General features: G+C 47.5%; 1 protein-coding gene across 1 annotated transcript in view; it reads right to left on the reverse strand.

Moving 5' to 3' along the window:
* The window catches only part of nphp4 (nephronophthisis 4), an 804,312-nt gene that overhangs the window by 36,355 nt on the left and 747,315 nt on the right, over positions 1 to 20,642 (reverse strand). The window contains exon 28 of the mRNA XM_034171910.1: positions 6,197 to 6,376. Coding sequence (XP_034027801.1) covers positions 6,197 to 6,376 — 180 coding nt within the window. The remainder of the gene's footprint in view (positions 1 to 6,196; positions 6,377 to 20,642) is intronic.

The following is a 20,642-nucleotide window of genomic DNA, read 5'->3' on the forward strand; positions in this document are numbered from 1 at the left end:
AAGTCAAATCAACAAAATGTCAAAAACAGAATCACCAAGCTGTAGACCATTCAGATTTGGAGATGGACAAGTGGTAAACTCCAACAGAAAAGTGAAACTTCCTGCTAAGATCAGTCAAACAAAGTGCCACATTGAAACTGAAGTTGTTTCTGCTGACATTCCCTTGCTGTTCAGCAAAATGTCTCTAAAAAGAGCAGGAACTATTTTAGATATGGAAAATGACAGAGTTATAATGTTCAAGCAACCAGTGCCTTTGGAGCTCACTAGTTTGGGACACTATTGTGTGGACATTAGAGATGAAGGTCCTCATCTGAGTGGCAATGAAAGTGAAGTTCTTGTCGTCACAGCAGAGATGTCAACAGAAGAGAAGCGTAAAGTTCCGCTGAAGCTTCACAAGCAGTTTGGCCACGCCTCCACAGACCGGCTGCAGCGGCTCATTCACAGCTCTGGAAATACTGACAAAGAGTGTCCAGTCATTTTGCAGGAGATCATTCATGACTGTGAGACATGTCAGAGGTACAGCAGGACCAAGCCCAAGCCAGCTGTCGGTTTGTCATTGGCCTCGGAGTATAATGAAACGGTGGCAGTGGATCTGCATGAGTTGGAACCTGGCGTGTGGTACCTCCACATCATCGACCATTTCACACGCTTCAGCGCAGGAAACATTGTCAGGACCAAGAAACCCTCAGAGATTGTCAATTCCTTCATCCATTCATGGATAAGTGTCCATGGTTCACCCAAGCGGTTGTTTACTGACAACGGTGGAGAGTTTAACAATGAGGAAATACGAGACATGGCAGAAAACTTTAACATTGAGACCAAGACTACCGCAGGATACAGTCCCTGGAGCAATGGGCTGCTGGAGAGACACAACATGACACTAACTGAAATCCTCCTGAAGGTAAAAAACGAAAATGGGTGCAGTTGGCAAACTGCCCTAGACTGGGCACTGATGGCCAAAAACAGTATGATCAACGTGCATGGTTACAGTTCATACTAGCTTGTGTTTGGACACAGTCCTAATCTTCCTTCTGGTTTGGTTGATAAACTACCTGCTTTAGAGGGAACTTCTATGAGTACTAAAGTAGGGCAACATCTAGCAGCTTTACATGCTTCGGGGAGGGCTTTCACAGAGGTGGAATGCTCAGAAAGGATAAGAAGAGCATTGCGTAAGCAGCTCAGACCTACAGATGAAAAGTATGAGACAGGAGACAGAGTGTACTACAAGCGAGCAGACACTACAGAGCGGAAGGGTCCAGGTGTAGTTATTGGTCAGGACGGAGCTGTTGTGTTTGTAAGACACGGTGGGATTCTGGTGAGAGTACATCAGTCCAGGCTCAATAAAGTGAATGGACAGGATGAGGATAAGCCAATACTGCCCAGTCTTCCAGAAAATGAGGAAGAAAATGAAAACACTGTTCATACTGATGTAAGAGAGAGTTCGGATGATGAGATGAGTCTTAATGGAGAAGAACGAGTCACTGAAAACATAGAGACTGATGAGAGAGAAAATGTTAATAGAACTAATGAGGCACACAGTGACACAGAGAGTAGTGTAACTAATACTCATGGTTTTAGTAATGTCAAACTAAGAACAGGCCAGATCGTCACATTTGCAAACAGAGATGATGGTACTCAGCACACTGCCAGAGTTTTAGGCAGAGCAGGAAAAGCCAAGGGACAATACAAAAATTGGTACAACATGGAGCATCTTGAACTTGATGGCAGTGAAGGACAAAAACAAGCGTTAGACATGTCACAGGTTGATAATCTTCACACTGCATTGATAACACAAATGCTGATGTACTCATTACAAAAGACATCTCTTTTGACGCTGCTAAACAGCAAGAGATTGAAAACTGGAAAAATAACAATGTCTATGAAGAGGTTACCAACAAAGTTCAAAAATGTGTTTCAACCAGATGGGTTTGTACTTTGAAAGAAACCTCTAAAGGTATTGTTCCAAAGGCTCGCCTTGTGGCGAGAGGTTTTGAAGAACTCAATATCCATGAGTTACAGAAAGATTCCCCCACATGTGCATCAGAGTCGCTCAGGCTGCTGTTAGCTGTGATCTGTCAAAACAAATGGAAAGTTCATTCTACTGATGTTAAATCTGCCTTTTCGCAAGGTATGGAACTCACAAGAGATGTCTACATTTGCCCCCCACCTGAAGCAGGTGTGGACAATGTTTTGTGGAAACTGAAGAAATGTGTCTATGGACTTGCAGATGCCTCCCTCTACTGGTACAATAAGGTCAAAGAACTCATGCTGGGCACTGGTGGTAAAATGTCAAAAGTTGATCCAGCAGTGTTTTACTGGCAGAACGAGCATGCTGAGGTAACAGGAGTACTGGCATGCCATGTGGATGATTTTCTCTGGGTAGGATCAGAGCACTTCAGTACTAAAGTAATCCCAGTGCATAAGTCTGCTTTTCATGTGGGCCGTGAAGAAGATGACTGTTTTTCTTACGTGGACATTGTGACTGTGGCTGGAGGAGTAGAGGTGCATCAGCACAATTATATTGACAACTTACAACCAGTTCATTTACAAGCAGCACGGGCTGTACAGAGAGATGCACCGCTAAATGAGACAGAAAGAGAACAACCAAGGTCAAAAATAGGACAGATTTTGTGGGTTGCTAAACAAACTAGACCAGATGTTATGTTTGACACAAGTAGTCTGGCATCCAACATTAGAAATGCCACTGTTCAGTCCATTCATGAAGTGAACAAAGCGATTCGCAAACTAAAATCAGAAAAGGTCACACTTAAATTTCAATACTTGGGAGACAGTAATGATTTGAGTTTTATGGTCTTCAGTGATGCCTCTCTTGGCAATCTTCCAGATGGAGGTACACAGGGAGGAGCTTTAATTGTCCTCATGGGAAAAACGGGAAAGTTCTCACCACTGTTTTGGCAATCTAAGAAAATCAGACGTGTGGTAAGAAGCACACTGGCTAAAGAAACCCTTGCCATGTCAGATGGTATTGACAATGCAATGTTCCTGGCTACGCTCTACTCTGAACTTACCTCTGGTAGAGCAGATCTCAACTCTCTTCCTGTTACCTGTGTTACGGACAATCATTCCCTGTTTGATGCACTTAAGAGTACAAAACAGGTGTCGGAAAAGAGACTCAGGTTAGAGATAAGTAGCATTAAAGAGCTCATACAAACAAACAAAATCAAAGAGGTTTTCTGGTCAGAAGCCAAGTCACAACTCGCTGACTGTTTGACTAAAAAAGGTCCTTCCTCTCTTACGCTTTTTAAGGCGCTGGAAGCGAAATTCATCATTCGGACTGTGGTATCCTGTGTCCGCAGACGAAATGAAAACATTTCTGGTTCTTATTATTGGGATGGGCCTGGTGCAGCACCAACATGTACACAATTATTGGTCGACAGATGAACTACAGAATCCATTCTTCCATACAGTGATGACCAGGAACAGTTTCCTGTTGATACTGTCGTTATTTCATCTGAACGACAGCCCGTATGTACCACCGGGACAGGATGGCCACAATCCTATTTTCAAACTCTGACTGCTGTACGAAATAATGAAACAGAAATTCATGTCTCTCTACACACCTGGTGAATATGTGGCTCTGGATGAGGGTATGATTGCCTGGCAGGGTAACCTGTCATTCAGAGTCTACATGCCGCAAAAGCAAGACAAATTCAGAGTGAAGCTGTGTGATTCCTTCAACAGCTATTGTACACAATTCGAGATATACCAGGGGGACCAGGGTATTCCAGCTTCAGCAAATGAGAAGATATATGAACTTGTGATAAGACTGATGAGCCGTATCTCAACAAAGGTCACAAACTGTTCGACAATTATTATACATCGCTGATCCTTTTCCAGAATCTTCTGAAGAGAAGGACCCAGGTGTGGTACCCTGAAGTTGAATTGGAGAGGTCTCCCAAATGAGCTGAAAACAGCCAAACATAGGAAAGGAGAGCACAAGGACTTGAAGAATGGATCAATGCAGCTGCTGAAATGGCACAATAGGAAGAAGGTTTGTGTGTGCACAACAATCCACGGTGCCAATTTCATCACTGTTCCTGGCAAAACCGACTGATCTATGGGAGAGCTGATACAGAGTCCAGCTTTATCGACTATGACAAGTATATAGGTGCTGTCGACAGGCACAACCAGATGGTTTCCTATCCAGCTTTCAACAGGAGGAATTTCAAGTGGTGGAAAAAGTAATTTTTCCACCTCTTGATGATGACAGTGCTGAATGCACACCTCCTCTATAAGGAGCATTGCAAAAAGCTTGGAAAGAAGCCTGTTCTTTATCAGGTTTTCTGTCAAGAGGTGGTGAAGACACTAGTGCGGGTCACCGATGCTACACCGATTCATCCCCGTGGAACTGCGAATCCACAAGATGTGGAACGTCTGACAGGTCACCATTTCCCTGAGAAAGTCAAAGCGATGGAGGGTCAGAAGACCAAGAACCCTCAGTGAACATGTGTTGTGTGTTCCACAACAACTGGAAAGATGGAGGAACAACATTATAAATAATTTTGGAAATATTACCATACCATTATCTCACATACAATAGTGTTCAGAATAATAGTAGTGCTATGTGACTAAAAAGATTAATCCAGGTTTTGAGTATCTTATTGTTACATGGGAAACAAGGTACCAGTAGGTTCAGTAGATTCTCACAAATCCAACAAGACCAAGCATTCATGATATGCACACTCTTAAGGCTATGAAATTGGGCTATTAGTAAAAAAAAAATTAGAAAAGGGGGTGTTCACAATAATAGTAGCATCTGCTGTTGACGCTACAAACTCAAAACTATTATGTTCAAACTGCTTTTTTAGCAATCCTGTGAATCACTAAACTAGTATTTAGTTGTATTACCACAGTTTTTCATGATTTCTTCACATCTGCGAGGCATTAATTTTGTTGGTTTGGAACCAAGATTTTGCTCGTTTACTAGTGTGCTTGGGGTCATTGTTTTGTTGAAACACCCATTTCAAGGGCATGTCCTCTTCAGCATAAGGCAACATGACCTCTTCAAGTATTTTGACATATCCAAACTGATCCATGATACCTGGTATGCGATATATAGGCCCAACACCATAGTAGGAGAAACATGCCCATATCATGATGCTTGCACCACCATGCTTCACTGTCTTGTCCACTGTGAACTGTGGCTTGAATTCAGAGTTTGGGGGTCGTCTCACAAACTGTCTGCGGCCCTTGGACCCAAAAAGAACAATTTTACTCTCATCAGTCCACAAAATATTCCTCCATTTCTCTTCAGGCCAGTTGATGTGTTCTTTGGCAAATTGTAACCTCTTTTGCACGTCTTTTATTTAACAAAGGGACTTTGCGGGGGATTCTTGCAAATAAATTAGCTTCACACAGGCGTCTTCTAACTGTCACAGCACTTACAGGTAACTCCAGACTGTCTTTGATCATCCTGGAGCTGATCAATGGGTGAGCCTTTGCCATTCTGGTTATTCTTCTATCCATTTTGATGGTTGTTTTATGTTTTCTTCCACGCGTCTGTTTTTTTTTTTTTTTTGTCCATTTTAAAGCATTGGCGATCATTGTAGATGAACAGCCTATAATTTTTTGCACCTGCATATACGTTTTCCCCTCTCCAATCAACTTTTTAATCAAACTACGCAGTTCTTCTGAACAATGTCTTGAACATCCCATTTTCCTCAGACTTTCAAAAAGAAAAGCATGTTCAACAGGTGCTGGCTTCATGCTTACATAGGGGACACCTGATTCACACCTGTTTGTTCCACAAAACTGACGAACTCACTGACTGAATACCACACTACTATTATTGTGAACACCCCCTTTTCTACTTTTTTTTACTAATAGCCCAATTTCATAGCCTTAAGAGTGTGCATATCATGAATGCTTGGTCTTGTTGGATTTGTGAGAATCTACTGAATCTACTGGTACCTTGTTTCCCATGTAACAATAAGAAATATACTCAAAACCTGGATTAATCTTTTTAGTCACATAGCATTACTATTATTCTGAACACTACTGTATGCATGTTGATTGTGTGGGATCGGCCACATGTTCCCTTTTTATTGCGTCACCAGTGACACAGCTTTGTGTCTCTAAGCTGAGTCTGACAAATGACCTCTGAGAAGTGCAACAGTAAAACTCCTAAGATACTCAGACAAAATACTGAAGTTTTTAAGGAAGAAAGTGCTCTTACTTTGGATATCACAGGACGGTGAACAGTGAGACAGAGCAGCCAGGCAGTGACGAGTCGCCGCTGATCCACATCCACCGCATTAACATACAGGAAGCGGCTGCCTGCACGCCATGGCTGCACCTTCAGCTGGAGCTCTTGTACGGCTGCCGGAGGTAGAACAAACACACCCCCTGGGTCCAGCTGCACAAAAAAAGTGAAATAATCTGACATGGTTTGATTAGGTTTTGATTATGAGAGGAGAAAGTGATGGAAAAGGATGAAATGAATGGGAAAAGAAAGGAGGAAATGTGCAGATCACAGAGTGGTCGAGAGAATGGGTGAATGAGGTCTGGTGAATAACGGAGGAAGGGGGGCAGGGAATGAATGGACAGACAGAAGGCTGTGAGCATGAGATTTACTGTGCAGCCACTTTTCAATGTGCTGAGAAAAGCAGCGCTATTCTCTGGCGCTGAGCTTCACCCTGTTTTTGAAACTCATCCATGCATTCTGCAGTGAGCCGACCTGCTGAGAATCAGATCAAAGTGGCCTCTGATGCAACCGCTGAGATCTTAAAAAAAAAAAAAAAAAACATCTGCCACATTCTCAGCCAGGACCTCGTTTCTTCAGGGAAAACACATCTGGACTGTACTATGTGCACTATTGGTGCCAACACTTTTTCAAACTACAGTATATGAGTGCATAATATTAAATAGTATTTTCCTGTAGCTCTCAAAAAAACAAAAAAAAAAAAACCCGACACATTGTCACTGCATCAGTCCAATCCAGTTTAACAAATTGGCACCACAATCTGTCTCGCATAAACTTTAAATATCCATCCATCCATTTTCTATACACGCTTACTCCAATTGGGGGTCACAGGGGGCTGGAGCCCATCCCAACATACACTGCTCACACACCCTGGACAGGACGCCAGTCTATCACAGGACCACATACAGACTGACAAACACATTCAAACTCTACACAGAAAGGTCCCACGTGAGAAGTTTCCCATGACCTTCTCACTATGAAGCAACAGTACTAACCACGAAGCCACCCTGCCGCCAAAAATTTCAAATGTGTTTAAGGTATTAATAACATACAAAAAGGTCGAAGACAGTTTACATTGTATGAGCTAATGAAATATGTAATAAGTAATACATCTGTATAAAAACATGAAAACTAGCGGAAGACATTTTTCCGAAGGTCATTTTATCTTTGTATCCAGTGGATCATACTATATAAAGCTTTAATAACTCTGCATTCCTTCTTTTGCCCATGATCTTTGATGTGTCTGTGATATGAAGTAATGTTTGAATGAATTTGGTTTGTTTGTAATTGAGAAAATGACCTTCAAACGCTAGTAAAGAAAACATCAAAACATATTTGTCGGTTCAAAATTAAGGGTTCTAATTTTTTTATCAGCCCACGTTTCATGTCGATTAAGTAAATGCACTATTATTATTTAGGGAAAACTATTAGGGTCATGACATTTTTGGTAAAATTTTTAATACTTTTGTTTTCAATTTAACACATCAAACAAATTTGCAAAATAGCATACACTGTTAAACAAAATTCTTTTTACAGTAAAAACTGGCAGTTGTGGTTGCCAGAATAACTCAGTTATAATAATACAGTAAAAATACATAAATACCTTCACAGAGTAACCTGTAAATTTTAGGGAATAAAGTTGCTGTAATTTACAAATTGTTTACATTTTAAACTGTAAATCCAATAGTAAATTTTAAATAAATTAACATTATTATGCTGTTTTTGAAATAATTATTTCTACATTCAATAAGATGTTGTACTGCCAACAATTTGCTCAGGACCACCACAGAAGGTTTGGCACAGGATCCACATGTTGTTCCAACTGTACAAGGAGAACGGGCATCGGGCAGTTTGAACTTGGGATATTTATCTGAGGAGACAAGCATGCTTACTGTTTGCATCACTGTGCTGTCACACAATATGAAGTACTCTGAAAATATAGTGACTTGTGTATCATATTGCCAATTAACATACCTTTATTGTATGTCTACAGAGTATGTTAATATGAGGAGTTCTAAAACAAAAATCATGTCATTTAGAACTGAGTAGCCTAAATATAATAGGCAAAAACAGATTCCACTGTTATGTGTCGACGCAGGTTGAGGAGCGGACCTGCGTCAGACGGAACCCAGCGCTACAAATAACCAGAAAAGCGGTTCCAAAAACAATAAATTTATTTCACCCACTGGTGCATAAAACGTGTAAAAACAGAAATAGCATCCTTCTGGTGGAGTGAAGGCTGGCACGCTCTCCAGCGCCAAAAAGGATCGAAGCCCGGCACTCCTGGACCCACTACCACCGCCAAACACCCCCCAGGTGGACACGACAAACCGACTCTCTGCGAAGCATAGAAGAGGTGAGGTAAGTTAGCAGTTACAACTAATAAAAGACACACACTATCAGCAACACATACAGGTCTGTATTTTAAGCTTTATGCAAATAAGCAGCTTCTCACAACAGGTGGAGGACCACTTGTCCGCATGCCACAGCAGTGAGAAGCGAGCTGCACAATCCTCATCACAATTCAAGTATACTGCGTAACAAAATACCAAGTTACTATCAACAATTAGTCAAACACTTAATCACCTTTGATGTGTGCTGACAGCATGTGTCCCTCACCCTTCCTTGCTTCACGGGCTCGATGTGTGAAACCCAGGCGCGGTCCTCAGCGTCTCACAAACGAACATCACAAGGTCGAGTTCCCGGCAGTTCTGCTTGAATCACACATGACTTAAATGCAGAACGCCATCCAATTATCTGCTTCAGCTGAAAGTCTTTAAGGTTGCATGTGAGCACCATTCACAGGTGCTGCACATGATGTTGATGAGGGTGAAGGATTCTTCAGCCAGCACCTTCTCCACAGACAAATCAGTTCTCATGCCACCTGGAGAGCAAAGAAAAGAAAAGAACACCAAAATATCCAGCCACACCCCCCAACACACAACAGTACCCCCCCTTTAACGGGAAGCCTCCCGGCGACCGAACAGACCAGGCCCGAGAACAGCACCTCCCTCCGGGGTCCTCGTCAGGAAGCAGACAGCACCACGCTCCCAAGGTCCACCACAGACAGCAGGACAGGGCACCGCAGCTGGAAGGCCGGCTGGCATCAACAAAAGCCCCAAAACATTCCCCAGTACAAGCCAACACACAAGAAAAAACACAAAACCCACCCAAAACCTCCCCAGGGGACCGTCCCATCAAACCCCGGGAAGAAAAGAAAAACTCCCAAACGCAAAAACCCAACACAGCCCCACAAACACAATACAAACATAAATGCATAAAAGAAAAATAACAAACAACCCCCCCAGAACGACCTGCAGAGCCCAACCCCCCCCAGAAGGCCTTTACCGCCAGTTCCAGGAGGAACAGCCAGAACCAGAATCCCACACAGGTCCCCAGGTATACATGGAGCAAACGGCGCCCCCCAGAGGACCGTACCATCAAACCCCAGGAGGCACCCTCCCCACAACCCCGGAACCCCAGACCCGGCCACACCTGGCTAGTCGGCCCCACAAGTCAATTTCCCCCCCAGAGGACCGTCCCATCAACCCTGGAGGTGGAACCCGGAAGGAAACAGAACAAAATCAAAACTCAACCCCAGGAGGACTACCAAAAACAACCCCGGGGGGATATAAAACGACCGTATACCCTGTTACCCTCCCCGGCGCCCCGAAAGACCCCAGGTCCCTCCCAGAGCCCCTCGGCGGCTCAATTTTGGCGAACGGCTCAAAACATTAAGCCGGGGAAGGGAACAGGAAAAACTAACCCAGCCCCAACCCCAAGGCGCAGCGGAGAACCGGAAATACGTCCGCTGCCCCAACTCGACCATACCCCAGCCTCTCGGGAGGGGTGGAACTACCGAAATGGCGAACGGCAACAGATCGGCCCACCCCTCCGACTGAGGTATGTCTCCGCTGCACCACACCCCGGCAACACCAATGACGAACGGTACAAAGGCTCACCAAGGCTGGAGTGGAACCGGGCCCTAACCAAACCAAGAAAAACGCCCCTGACACCCCCCCCCCCTAGGTGCAGAGGTCTTCTGAGAATGCTCAGCGTGACCAACCTGCACCACCCCACAACCCACAAGACAAACGGTCTTGGGGCAAGTGAGGTTGGGGTTAGGGATGTAGGGAAATAAAAAACAACAAAATAAAACGACCCAACAACCCAAACAGAAAATACCTAAAAACACATAAAAATTAACAATTAAGTGAGCCCAGACGGGCTTCTAACCGCCTAACATTCACTCCACCAGACATGCCTCTGACTCCCCAAACAAATTATAACCCCTATTTAAAGAAAACAAAACATTAACCCGTACTAGATTTTTTTTTTTTTTATGTGTGTTATTTTGCCTGTCCCGGAACACCTGGAGATACGTCACCATTATTTTTCTTGACGTTTCTATGTCGGGGCAATACAGTAATTTCTGCTCGTCCGAGCTGCATGGGCTCGTCAACAGGAGGAGCCAGTGGTCCCGTCGGAGGAGCCTCAGTGGGGCGAAGAAGAGGCGGCCCAGATCTGTGTCGGGGAAAGCCCCGAGACGAAAAAACCCGCTCTGATGGGCGTCCTCTCTCGCGTCCACGCTCCTTCATCCGATCATCTAGACGAATCACCAACGATATTAGCCCATCTAAATCGTTTGGCTCGTCACGGACTGCCAGCTCGTCTTTTAATGACTCATTTAACCCATCTACAAACACGCCTTGTAAAGCTGCGGCATTCCAACCTGACTGAGCAGAAAAAATCCGAAAGTCCACGGAATACTCCGCCGCACTCCGCCTCCCCTGCCTGAGATTCAGCAACCGTTGAGCAACGATATTCATTTTCACCGGATGGTCAAAAACCAGTCGGAACTCCCGGGAGAAAGCCTTAAAGGATCCTAACAATGACGAGTTGTTACTCCACAACGCTGTGACCCAAGCTAAGGCGTCACCTTGGAGCAAATTTGTCACATATGACACACGACTCCCATCAGAAGAGAAGGAAGCCGGTCGCTGAGCAAAAACCAGAGAACATTGCATCAAAAACGAAGCACAGGCTTCCACGTCTCCCGCATAAGGCTCCGGATGACAAATAATCGGTTCGGATGCCGAATCTCTGGGTGACGGAGTTATCTGCACCGGTATCGATGATGCCGCAGCTGGAGCAGCAGGAAGCGGAACGGCTTGCGCTGCGAGCTCCGTAACACGGGCGTCTGTTTGTTTAATTTGGTTTGCGTGATGCTGTAATTGCTCCCATATTTTCTCCAAGTGTTCTTGAACTTTTTCGGCAAAAGGAACCGCCTCTGCCGCTGGGTCCATTATGGAATGGCCGGGAACTACTGTTATGTGTCGACGCGGGTTGAGGAGCGGACCTGCGTCAGATGGAACCCAGCGCTACAAATAACCAGAAAAGCGGTTCCAAAAACAATAAATTTATTTCACCCACTGGTGCATAAAACGTGTAAAAACAGAAATAGCGTCCTTCTGGTGGAGTGAAGGCTGGCACGCTCTCCAGCGCCAAAAAGGATCGAAGCCCGCCGCTCCTGGATCCACTACCACCGCCAAACACCCCCCAGGTGGACACGACAAACCGACTCTTTGCGAAGCATAGAAGAGGTGAGGTAAGTTAGCAGTTACAACTAATATCCTTCAAAAGACACACACTATCAGCAACACATACAGGTCTGTATCTTAAGCTTTATGCAAATAAGCAGCTTCTCACAACAGGTGGAGGACCACTTGTCCGCATGCCACAGCAGTGAGAAGCGAGCTGCACAATCCTCATCACAATTCAAGTATACTGCGTAACAAAATACCAAGTTACTATCAACAATTAGTCAAACACTTAATCACCTTTGATGTGTGCTGACAGCATGTGTCCCTCACCCTTCCTTGCCTCACGGGCTCGATGTGTCAAACCCAGGCGCGGTCCTCAGCGTCTCACAAACGAACATCACAAGGTCGAGTTCCCGGCAGTTCTGCTTGAATCACACATGACTTAAATGCAGAACGCCATCCAATTATCTGCTTCAGCTGAAAGTCTTTAAGGTTGCATGTGAGCACCATTCACAGGTGCTGCACATGATGTTGATGAGGGTGAAGGATTCTTCAGCCAGCACCTTCTCCACAGACAAATCAGTTCTCATGCCACCTGGAGAGCAAAGAAAAGAAAAGAACACCAAAATATCCAGCCACACCCCCCAACACACAACATCCACAGTTCAATTACTTTTTCAGACTAATTCATATGAGTTAGTGTACTTGCTCCCAAAACACAATATCCCTGTTTCAAGGCTGCCTTTACCACATTCGCTGTTTTCTTTTATCTTTTTCAAATTACAATGGTTTTATACTGTAAAATTAGCAGTCTTTTCTGGAAAGGTATTCTCATATTTTTACTTATATTTTATACAGAATTATTCTGTGAAGCACAGCTGCCTCTTTTTATTTATTTTTTTTGTAAAAACAACAGAACTTCTGGGGAGGTCACGTGGGTTCACCGAGCAAGATCGCCACTTGAAAGAACTCTCCCGATCGAGGCCCTCGAGTTTACTTTATTTTGCTTTCAAAATCCGCTTCTCAGTAACGAATGGTTGTTACTGGCCAACCGTAAAAGTTATCGGGTGGGGTGGTGTTCGTTTTGGAGTGAGCAATGACGACTAGGATGGCAGCGGCTAAACAAAGTGTGGTAGCTAGCAGCGCGGCAGCTAATCCAAGGCCCGCTAGCCAAACTGCGGACTCCGGTGTGTTAATGGAAATACAGCAGTCTCTACAGAAAGAAGAAATGGCTAGAGTCAGTCAGCTTCTGACAACTCTACAAAGTGATGTGAGTGAAGTGAAGCAGGCTAATGTGGAGCTACGTGGTGATATGGACGGAGTCCTGCTGAGACTGGAGGAGGCCGAGCAACGCATCTCCGAGCTGGAAGACGATAACAAGAAGCTTCGCCAATTGTTAAATAAAAGCACAAAAAGATGCGAGGAACTCCATCAGGGAGTAGAGAATGCAGCTAATCAAGATAGCCGCCAGAATTTACGCCTGATTGGGTTGAAAGAGAGGATGGAGAACGGAAATGTGGAGGAGTGTGTGCAAAGTATAATTGCTGAAGCACTTGGTGTTGAGCACGGCCCGATACAGTTACAGCGGGTGCATCACGCACCTGTGCCGATACCGGAGGACAATAAACCACCGAGACCAATAATCATCAGGTTTCTGAGCTACTTGGAATGAGAACGGGTGCTCGCCACTGCAAGGGAGGAGTATAACAGGAAAGAGATTATCATCTGGAAAGGCTGCAAGCTGTCAATTTTCCCTGATATGACCAGGGAAACGGCGGAAAAGAGGAAAAAGTTCACGGACGTCAGTCGGAAGTTGCACGAGCTGGATGTGCATTTTACCCTGGCTTATCCAGCAGAGTTACACTTCACCTGGAAGGGTAAACGGGTGAAGTTTACGGACCATCACCAGGCTATGTCCTTCTTAAGTAACAATGAGGGGGAGGAGGAAACGGCAAAGGAACTGCAGTAATGCGGCTTTTGGCAAGCCACAGTTTTTTTTTTCCTTTCCCTTCTTTGTGGGGGGAGGGAGTGAATACGGGTACACTGTGGAGGCAATTGCCACATATGGACATTACTCTGTAATCTGAATATAAGGTGGTTCTTGGCCATAGTATATTGATAATTTTCAAGGTCATTTGGTTACTTTTGCTTAATAATGGTTACTTGAGAAATTATAATGTATACAGGAGGGAGAAGTAGAGGGGGATCTCTAAGGGCGACCACTCGTGTGTCACATGGACCACGTTTATGGGAGGTTTCTCTCTGAACAGAGAGTGGGGGGGAGGGATATGGGGCGGGGTGAGTTTGTGGGGTTACTTCAATTGTTCGTTCTTAAGAATATGGTTTTTTTTATGTGTATTTGAGTGTTTAAATGGAGAAATAATGGCACTTTTTTCTTTACATTTTATCTTTTCAGTGGCAACAAGGTCTATTATAATATATATTCTTTATAATGGCTAAGTGTGTAAGAATGACAACTTGGAATGTAAATGGACTTCAGAACCCGATAAAGCTTAAGAAATGCCTAACATACCTGAAATCAGAACAGACTCAGTTGGCCTTTATACAGGAAACACATTTGTCAGACTTAGAGGTACTTAAATTAAGGAGGGACTGGGTGGGGCAGGTGTTTCACAGTTCATGTACAAGTAAAAAGCAGGGGGTGGCTATTTTGGTGCACAAAAAACTTAATTTTTCTATTATAAAAGAACAAAAGGACTCAGAAGGAAGAGTGATATGTGTGGAAGCTAATGTTAATGGGGTTACGGTTAATTTATGTAATATCTACGCCCTGAATATAGAGGATGCACATTTTTTTCATAAAGTAAACAAAATAATGGGGGGCTTGTCAGGGGATCATACAATAATTGCGGGAGATTTTAATCAAGTTTTAGATGTTGCATTAGACAAGACCACCTTCACCAGAAATAAACCAAAAGACAGAATGACTATTACACTAATAATGGAAGATCTTGGACTAGTGGATATATGGAGAGTAGTCAACCCGGGAGAGAGGGAGTATACATTTTATTCACATAAACACAAATCACATTCCAGAATTGATTACTTTTTAATAAATAATAATCTGGTTGGGAATGTGTCAGATGGTATAATGGGACCAATAGCTTTAACTGATCATGCTCCTGTGCACCTGGGAGTGATTTTGGAGCCAGATCTAGGTAGAAGGGGTAGATGGAGATTAAATATATCTTTGTTGCAAAGCCCTGAATTTCTTAAGTTGCTGGAAGATGAGTTGGATAGTTTTTTCAAAATTAATATAGGCTCAACAGAAAAGATTGGAACAGTTTGGGAGGCATCAAAAGCTTATATGAGAGGGCAGATTATTGCTTATGCCAGCAGACAAAAAAGGGAACATTCAAAAAAGATAACATTGGAAACAGAACTCAAGGAACTGGAGAGGAAACTATCAGCGCACTATTCAGATGATACATTGAAACATGTTTGTGACCTAAAATTACAGATAAATGAAGTATATAATAAAAAAAGTTGAATATGCCCTATTTAGACTAAACAGTAATTTTTATGAGAGTGGAGAGAAAACAGGTAGGCTATTAGCCAGGCAGCTTAAAAAGAAAGAGGCTAGTTATACAATACCTTGTTGGGAAGGTGTCGTAACACGGACCCACAACAGGGGGCGCAAATGAACGGACAATGAGTAAGCCAAAAGGTAACAATTTAATGTTGTGATATTACACAACGAAACGTGTCTTAATTTTCACAGTCAATAAACACCAGGTGACGTGTGGGCAGGCTCGAAGATAGAAGACGCCCGACGAGAGAGAAGCCGCGTCCCACACGGCCTCCACCACCAACGGCCTGAACAACACCGGAGCCGCCAAGTCCCGAGTCCCCAGGTGGCCTCTGTCTTCGGCTGTCGACCTGGTACTGCTGGCAGAAAACAGAAAGATGATGTGTGAGTGTGAGTCCGCACACTCAGTAATTAACAGTCCAAACACAGTTGGGAGGAAGCACCTCCACCTCCAACCTAGGAACACACTAGCAGCTCCTGTAACCACTTATCTGGATGGAGTGAGAGGCGAAGACGTCGCTTCTCTCACTGACCGCCAACCCAGTTGAAAGGGCACCACAGGACAACGGCTGCAAACAGATCAGACGTAAGTCACAGTTTAAATTCAGCAGAGAAATTACCTTAGTACTGGTAGTCGATTTCTCGGCGGGGAGGTGGAGTTGCAGTCCGGCTTATATGGTGGTGTAGATGAGTGACAGCTGGAGTAATGAGTGACAGCTGTCACTTCCTCTGGGTCTGGCGCCCTCTCGTGCTTGGAGCCCGCACTCCAAGCAGGGCGCCCTCTGGTGGTAGTGGGCCAGCAGTACCTCCTCTTCAGCGGCCCACACAACAGGACCCCCCCCCTCAACGGGCGCCTCCTGGCGCCCGACCAGGCTTGTCCGGGTGTCGTCTGTAGAAATCGGCCAAGAGGGCCGGGTCCAGGAAGCTCCTCTTCACCCAGGAGCGTTCTTCAGGTCCATACCCCTCCCAGTCCACCAGATATTGGAACCCCCGGCCCTTACGACGGACGTCCAGGAGCCTGCGGACCGTCCAAGCAGGCTCCCCGTCGATGAGCCGGGCAGGAGGCGGCAGAGGTCCAGGTGCACAGAGGGGCGAGGAGTGGTGTGGCTTAATACGGGACACGTGGAAGACAGGGTGGATCCGCAGTGAAGCTGGGAGTCGGAGCTTCACTGCGGCCGGGTTGATGATCTTGAGGATGGGGAATGGTCCGATGTACCTGTCCTTTAATTTGGGTGAGTCCACACAGAGGGGGATGTCCTTTGTCGACAGCCACACCTCCTGCCCGGGCTGGTACGTGGGGGCCGGGGAACGTCGGCGGTCCGCATGGGTCTTGGCCCTCGTCCGGGCCTTTAACAGGGCAGAGCAGGCGGTCCGCCACACCCGGCGGCACCTCCTGAGGTGGGCCTGGACCGAGGGCACACCGACCTCTCCCTCCACCAGCGGGAACAATGGGGGCTGGAACCCCAAACATGCCTCAAAAGGGGAGAGGCCGGTAGCAGACGAGACTTGGCTGTTATGGGCATACTCGATCCAGGCCAGATGGTGACTCCAGGCCGCCGGGTGCGCGGAGGTGACGCAGCGAAGGGCCTGTTCCAACTCCTGGTTAGCCCGCTCTGCCTGGCCGTTGGTCTGGGGGTGGTAACCGGACGAGAGACTCACGGTGGCCCCCAGCTCCTTACAGAAACTCTTCCACACCTGCGAAGAGAACTGGGGACCACGATCTGATACGATGTCCGATGGTATCCCATGCAGCCGCATGACGTGGTGGACCAGGAGGTCTGCCGTCTCCTGGGCTGTCGGGAGCTTCGGGAGGGCCACGAAGTGGGCCGCCTTGGAGAACCGGTCCACTATCGTGAGAATAACGGTGTTGCCCTGGGACGGCGGGAGGCCCGTGATGAAGTCCAGGCCGATGTGAGACCAGGGGCGATGAGGCACTGGCAGGGGTTGGAGGAGTCCCGTCGTCCTCCGATGGTCTGCCTTGCCCCTGGCACAGATGGTACAGGCCTGGACGTAGTCCCGGACGTCGGTTTCCAGGGACGCCCACCAGAAGCGCTGCTGGACCACTGCCACGGTCCTACGCACTCCGGGATGACAGGAGAGCTTGGACCCGTGACAGAAGTCCAATACGGCAGCTCTTGCCTCTGGTGGGACGTACAGTCTGTTCTTGGGGCCAGTTCCCGGGTCCGGGCTCCTTGTCAGGGCCTCCCGGACGGTCTTCTCCACGTCCCAGGTGAGGGTGGCCACGACAGTGGACTCGGGGATGATGGTCTCGGTGGGGTTCGACAGCCCCGCTTTGGCTTCTTCTTCGTGCACCCGGGACAATGCATCTGGTTTTTGGTTCTTGGTCCCGGGGCGATACGTGATCTGGAAGTCAAAGCGCCCGAAGAACAGAGACCAGCGGGCTTGCCTGGGGTTCAGCCGCTTGGCGGTCCGGATGTACTCCAGGTTCCGATGGTCCGTGAAAACCGTGAAGGGCAACGATGCCCCCTCCAGCAGGTGTCTCCACTCTTCAAGAGCCTCCTTCACCGCAAGAAGTTCCCGATTGCCGACGTCATAGTTCCGTTCAGCTGGGGTCAACCTGCGGGAATAAAAGGCACAAGGATGGAGGACTTTATCAGCCTCCACGCTCTGGGACAGCACGGCTCCTATCCCTGAGTCAGAGGCGTCCACTTCTACTATGTACTGGCGATCAGGATCAGGCTGCACCAGAACTGGTGCAGTCGAGAACCGACGTTTCAACTCCTGGAACGCGGCTTCGCACCGATCCGACCAGGCGAAGGGGACCTTGGTGGAGGTCAGGGCAGTCAGGGGGCTAACTACCTGACTGTAACCTTTAATAAACCTCCTGTAGAAATTTGCAAAACCTAGGAACTGCTGTAGTTTCCTGCGGCTTATCGGTTGGGGCCAATCTCTCACCGCCGCAACCTTAGCCGGATCAGGGGCAACGGAGTTGGAGGAGATGATGAACCCCAGGAAGGACAAAGAAGTGCGGTGGAACTCGCACTTCTCGCCCTTCACAAACAGCCGGTTCTCCAACAACCGCAGTAGGACCTGACGTACATGCTGGACATGGGTCTCAGGGTCCGGGGAAAAGATGAGTATATCGTCCAGATATACGAAGACGAACCGATGCAGGAAGTCCCGCAAGACGTCATTTACCAAAGCTTGGAACGTCGCGGGGGCGTTAGTGAGGCCGAACGGCATGACCAGGTACTCAAAATGACCTAACGGGGTGTTGAATGCCGTCTTCCATTCGTCTCCCTTCCGGACCCGAACCAGGTGGTACGCGTTTCTAAGATCCAATTTTGTGAAAATTCGGGCTCCATGCAGGGGCGTGAACACTGAATCCAACAGAGGTAACGGGTATCGGTTGCGAACCGTGATCTCGTTCAGCCCTCTGTAATCAATGCATGGACGGAGTCCGCCGTCTTTCTTGCCCACAAAAAAGAAACCAGCACCCATCGGGGAGGTGGAGTTCCGGATCAGCCCGGCAGCTAAGGAGTCCCGGATGTAGGTCTCCATTGATTCGCGTTCCGGACGTGAGAGGTTGTACAACCTACTGGACGGGTACTCAGCGCCCGGGACCAAATCGATGGCACAATCATACGGTCGGTGCGGGGGAAGAGTGAGTGCCAGATCTTTGCTGAAAACGTCAGCAAGATCGTGGTACTCCCTTGGCACCGCCGATAGATTGGGGGGAACTTTGACCTCCTCATTAGCCGTGGTGCCGGGAGGAACCGACGATCCTAAGCACTCCCGGTGGCAGGTTTCGCTCCACTGCGTCACAACCCCAGACGGCCAATCAATCCGGGGATTGTGCTTCACCATCCATGGAAAGCCCAAAATCACTCGGGAGGTAGAAGGTGTTACATGGAACACTATCTCCTCCCTGTGATTCCCAGACACAACCAAAGTCACTGGTTGTGTCTGATGTGTGATTAATGGAAGCAGGGTGCCATCTAGTGCTCGCACCTGCAATGGTGCCGGCAGAGCCACCAGAGGGAGCCCTACTTCCTTTACCCATCTGCTGTCCAGCAGATTCCCTTCAGACCCTGTGTCTATCAGTGCTGGGGCATGAAGGGTTAAATCCCCACAAAGGATTGTTACTGGGATTCGTGCTGATTTGCGGGGTTTCCCGCGTGCGTGTTATGACCCACCCTTAGCCCAGTTTCTAAGGACGGGCGTTGTAGATTGACCGTTTTAGGGCAGTCCTTCTGCATGTGCTCGCAAGAGCCGCAGACAAAACACTCCCCACGGGCCAGCCTCCTTTGTCTGATTTTTGATCTTAATTTGGCCCTGCTCGTGTCCCTAGCCTCCTCAGCAGGGGGAGCCGTAGCCACACGGAGCTCTCTGGCAGTGAAGCGTGGGGACGACGTCACCTTGTCGGAACCGGAAGGGGGAGGGACGGCTCGTGCCCGGTCACGCCCCCCGGCCTGCTCCCGACGATGCTCATTCAAACGGTTGTCTAAACGTATAACTAAATCGATCAGCCCGTCGAATTCCCGCGGTTCAGCCTTGGCCAGTAGGTGCTCCTTAAGGACCGGGGACAGTCCATTTACAAAGGCGGCGCGGAGCGCAACGTTATTCCAGCCGGACCTCGCTGCCGCGATGCGGAAGTCGACTGCATACTCGGCTGCGCTATGGCGCCCCTGTCTCATCGACAGCAGCACGTTCGAAGCGGTCTCGCCTCTGTTGGGATGATCAAACACTTGTTTGACTTCCCGTACGAACCCAGTATAAGACGTTAGGAGCCGTGAATTCTGCTCCCCAAAGCGCCGTAGCCCATGCGCGTGCCTTTCCTCGAAGCAATTAATAACATAAGCCACCCGGCTGGCATCTGATGCGGTACATGACGGGGCGCTGTGAAAAGACGAGCGAACACTGCATGAGGAAGTCCGCGCACGTCTCGACACAGCCCCCGTACGGTTCCGGAGGGCTTATGTATGCTTCAGGGGACGGTGGGGGGTTCGTTGAACGACCAGTGGACGTTCTGATACGGGCCCAGGACCAGCCAGAGGAGTGGCTGCAGCGGCGCCCTGATCGCGCGCTTCCACCCTGGCGGTGAGAGCCTCCACCCTCCGATTAAGGAGGACACTCTGCTCGGTCACTAATTCTAACCGGGCCTTGAAGGCGGTTAAGATCTGCTGCAGCTCACTCAACCCGCCTCCCGCTGACGCCTGCGCTCCTGGCTCTTCCATTGGCCGTTCAAGCTGGAGTTGACGCCCTCGGAGTCCATGACGATTGGCCCGAGAAATCCTGTTGGGAAGGTGTCGTAACACGGACCCACAACAGGGGGCGCAAATGAACGGACAATGAGTAAGCCAAA

This window comes from Thalassophryne amazonica, chromosome 6, assembly GCF_902500255.1.
Source record: "Thalassophryne amazonica chromosome 6, fThaAma1.1, whole genome shotgun sequence".
NCBI classification, from domain to species: domain Eukaryota; kingdom Metazoa; phylum Chordata; class Actinopteri; order Batrachoidiformes; family Batrachoididae; genus Thalassophryne; species Thalassophryne amazonica.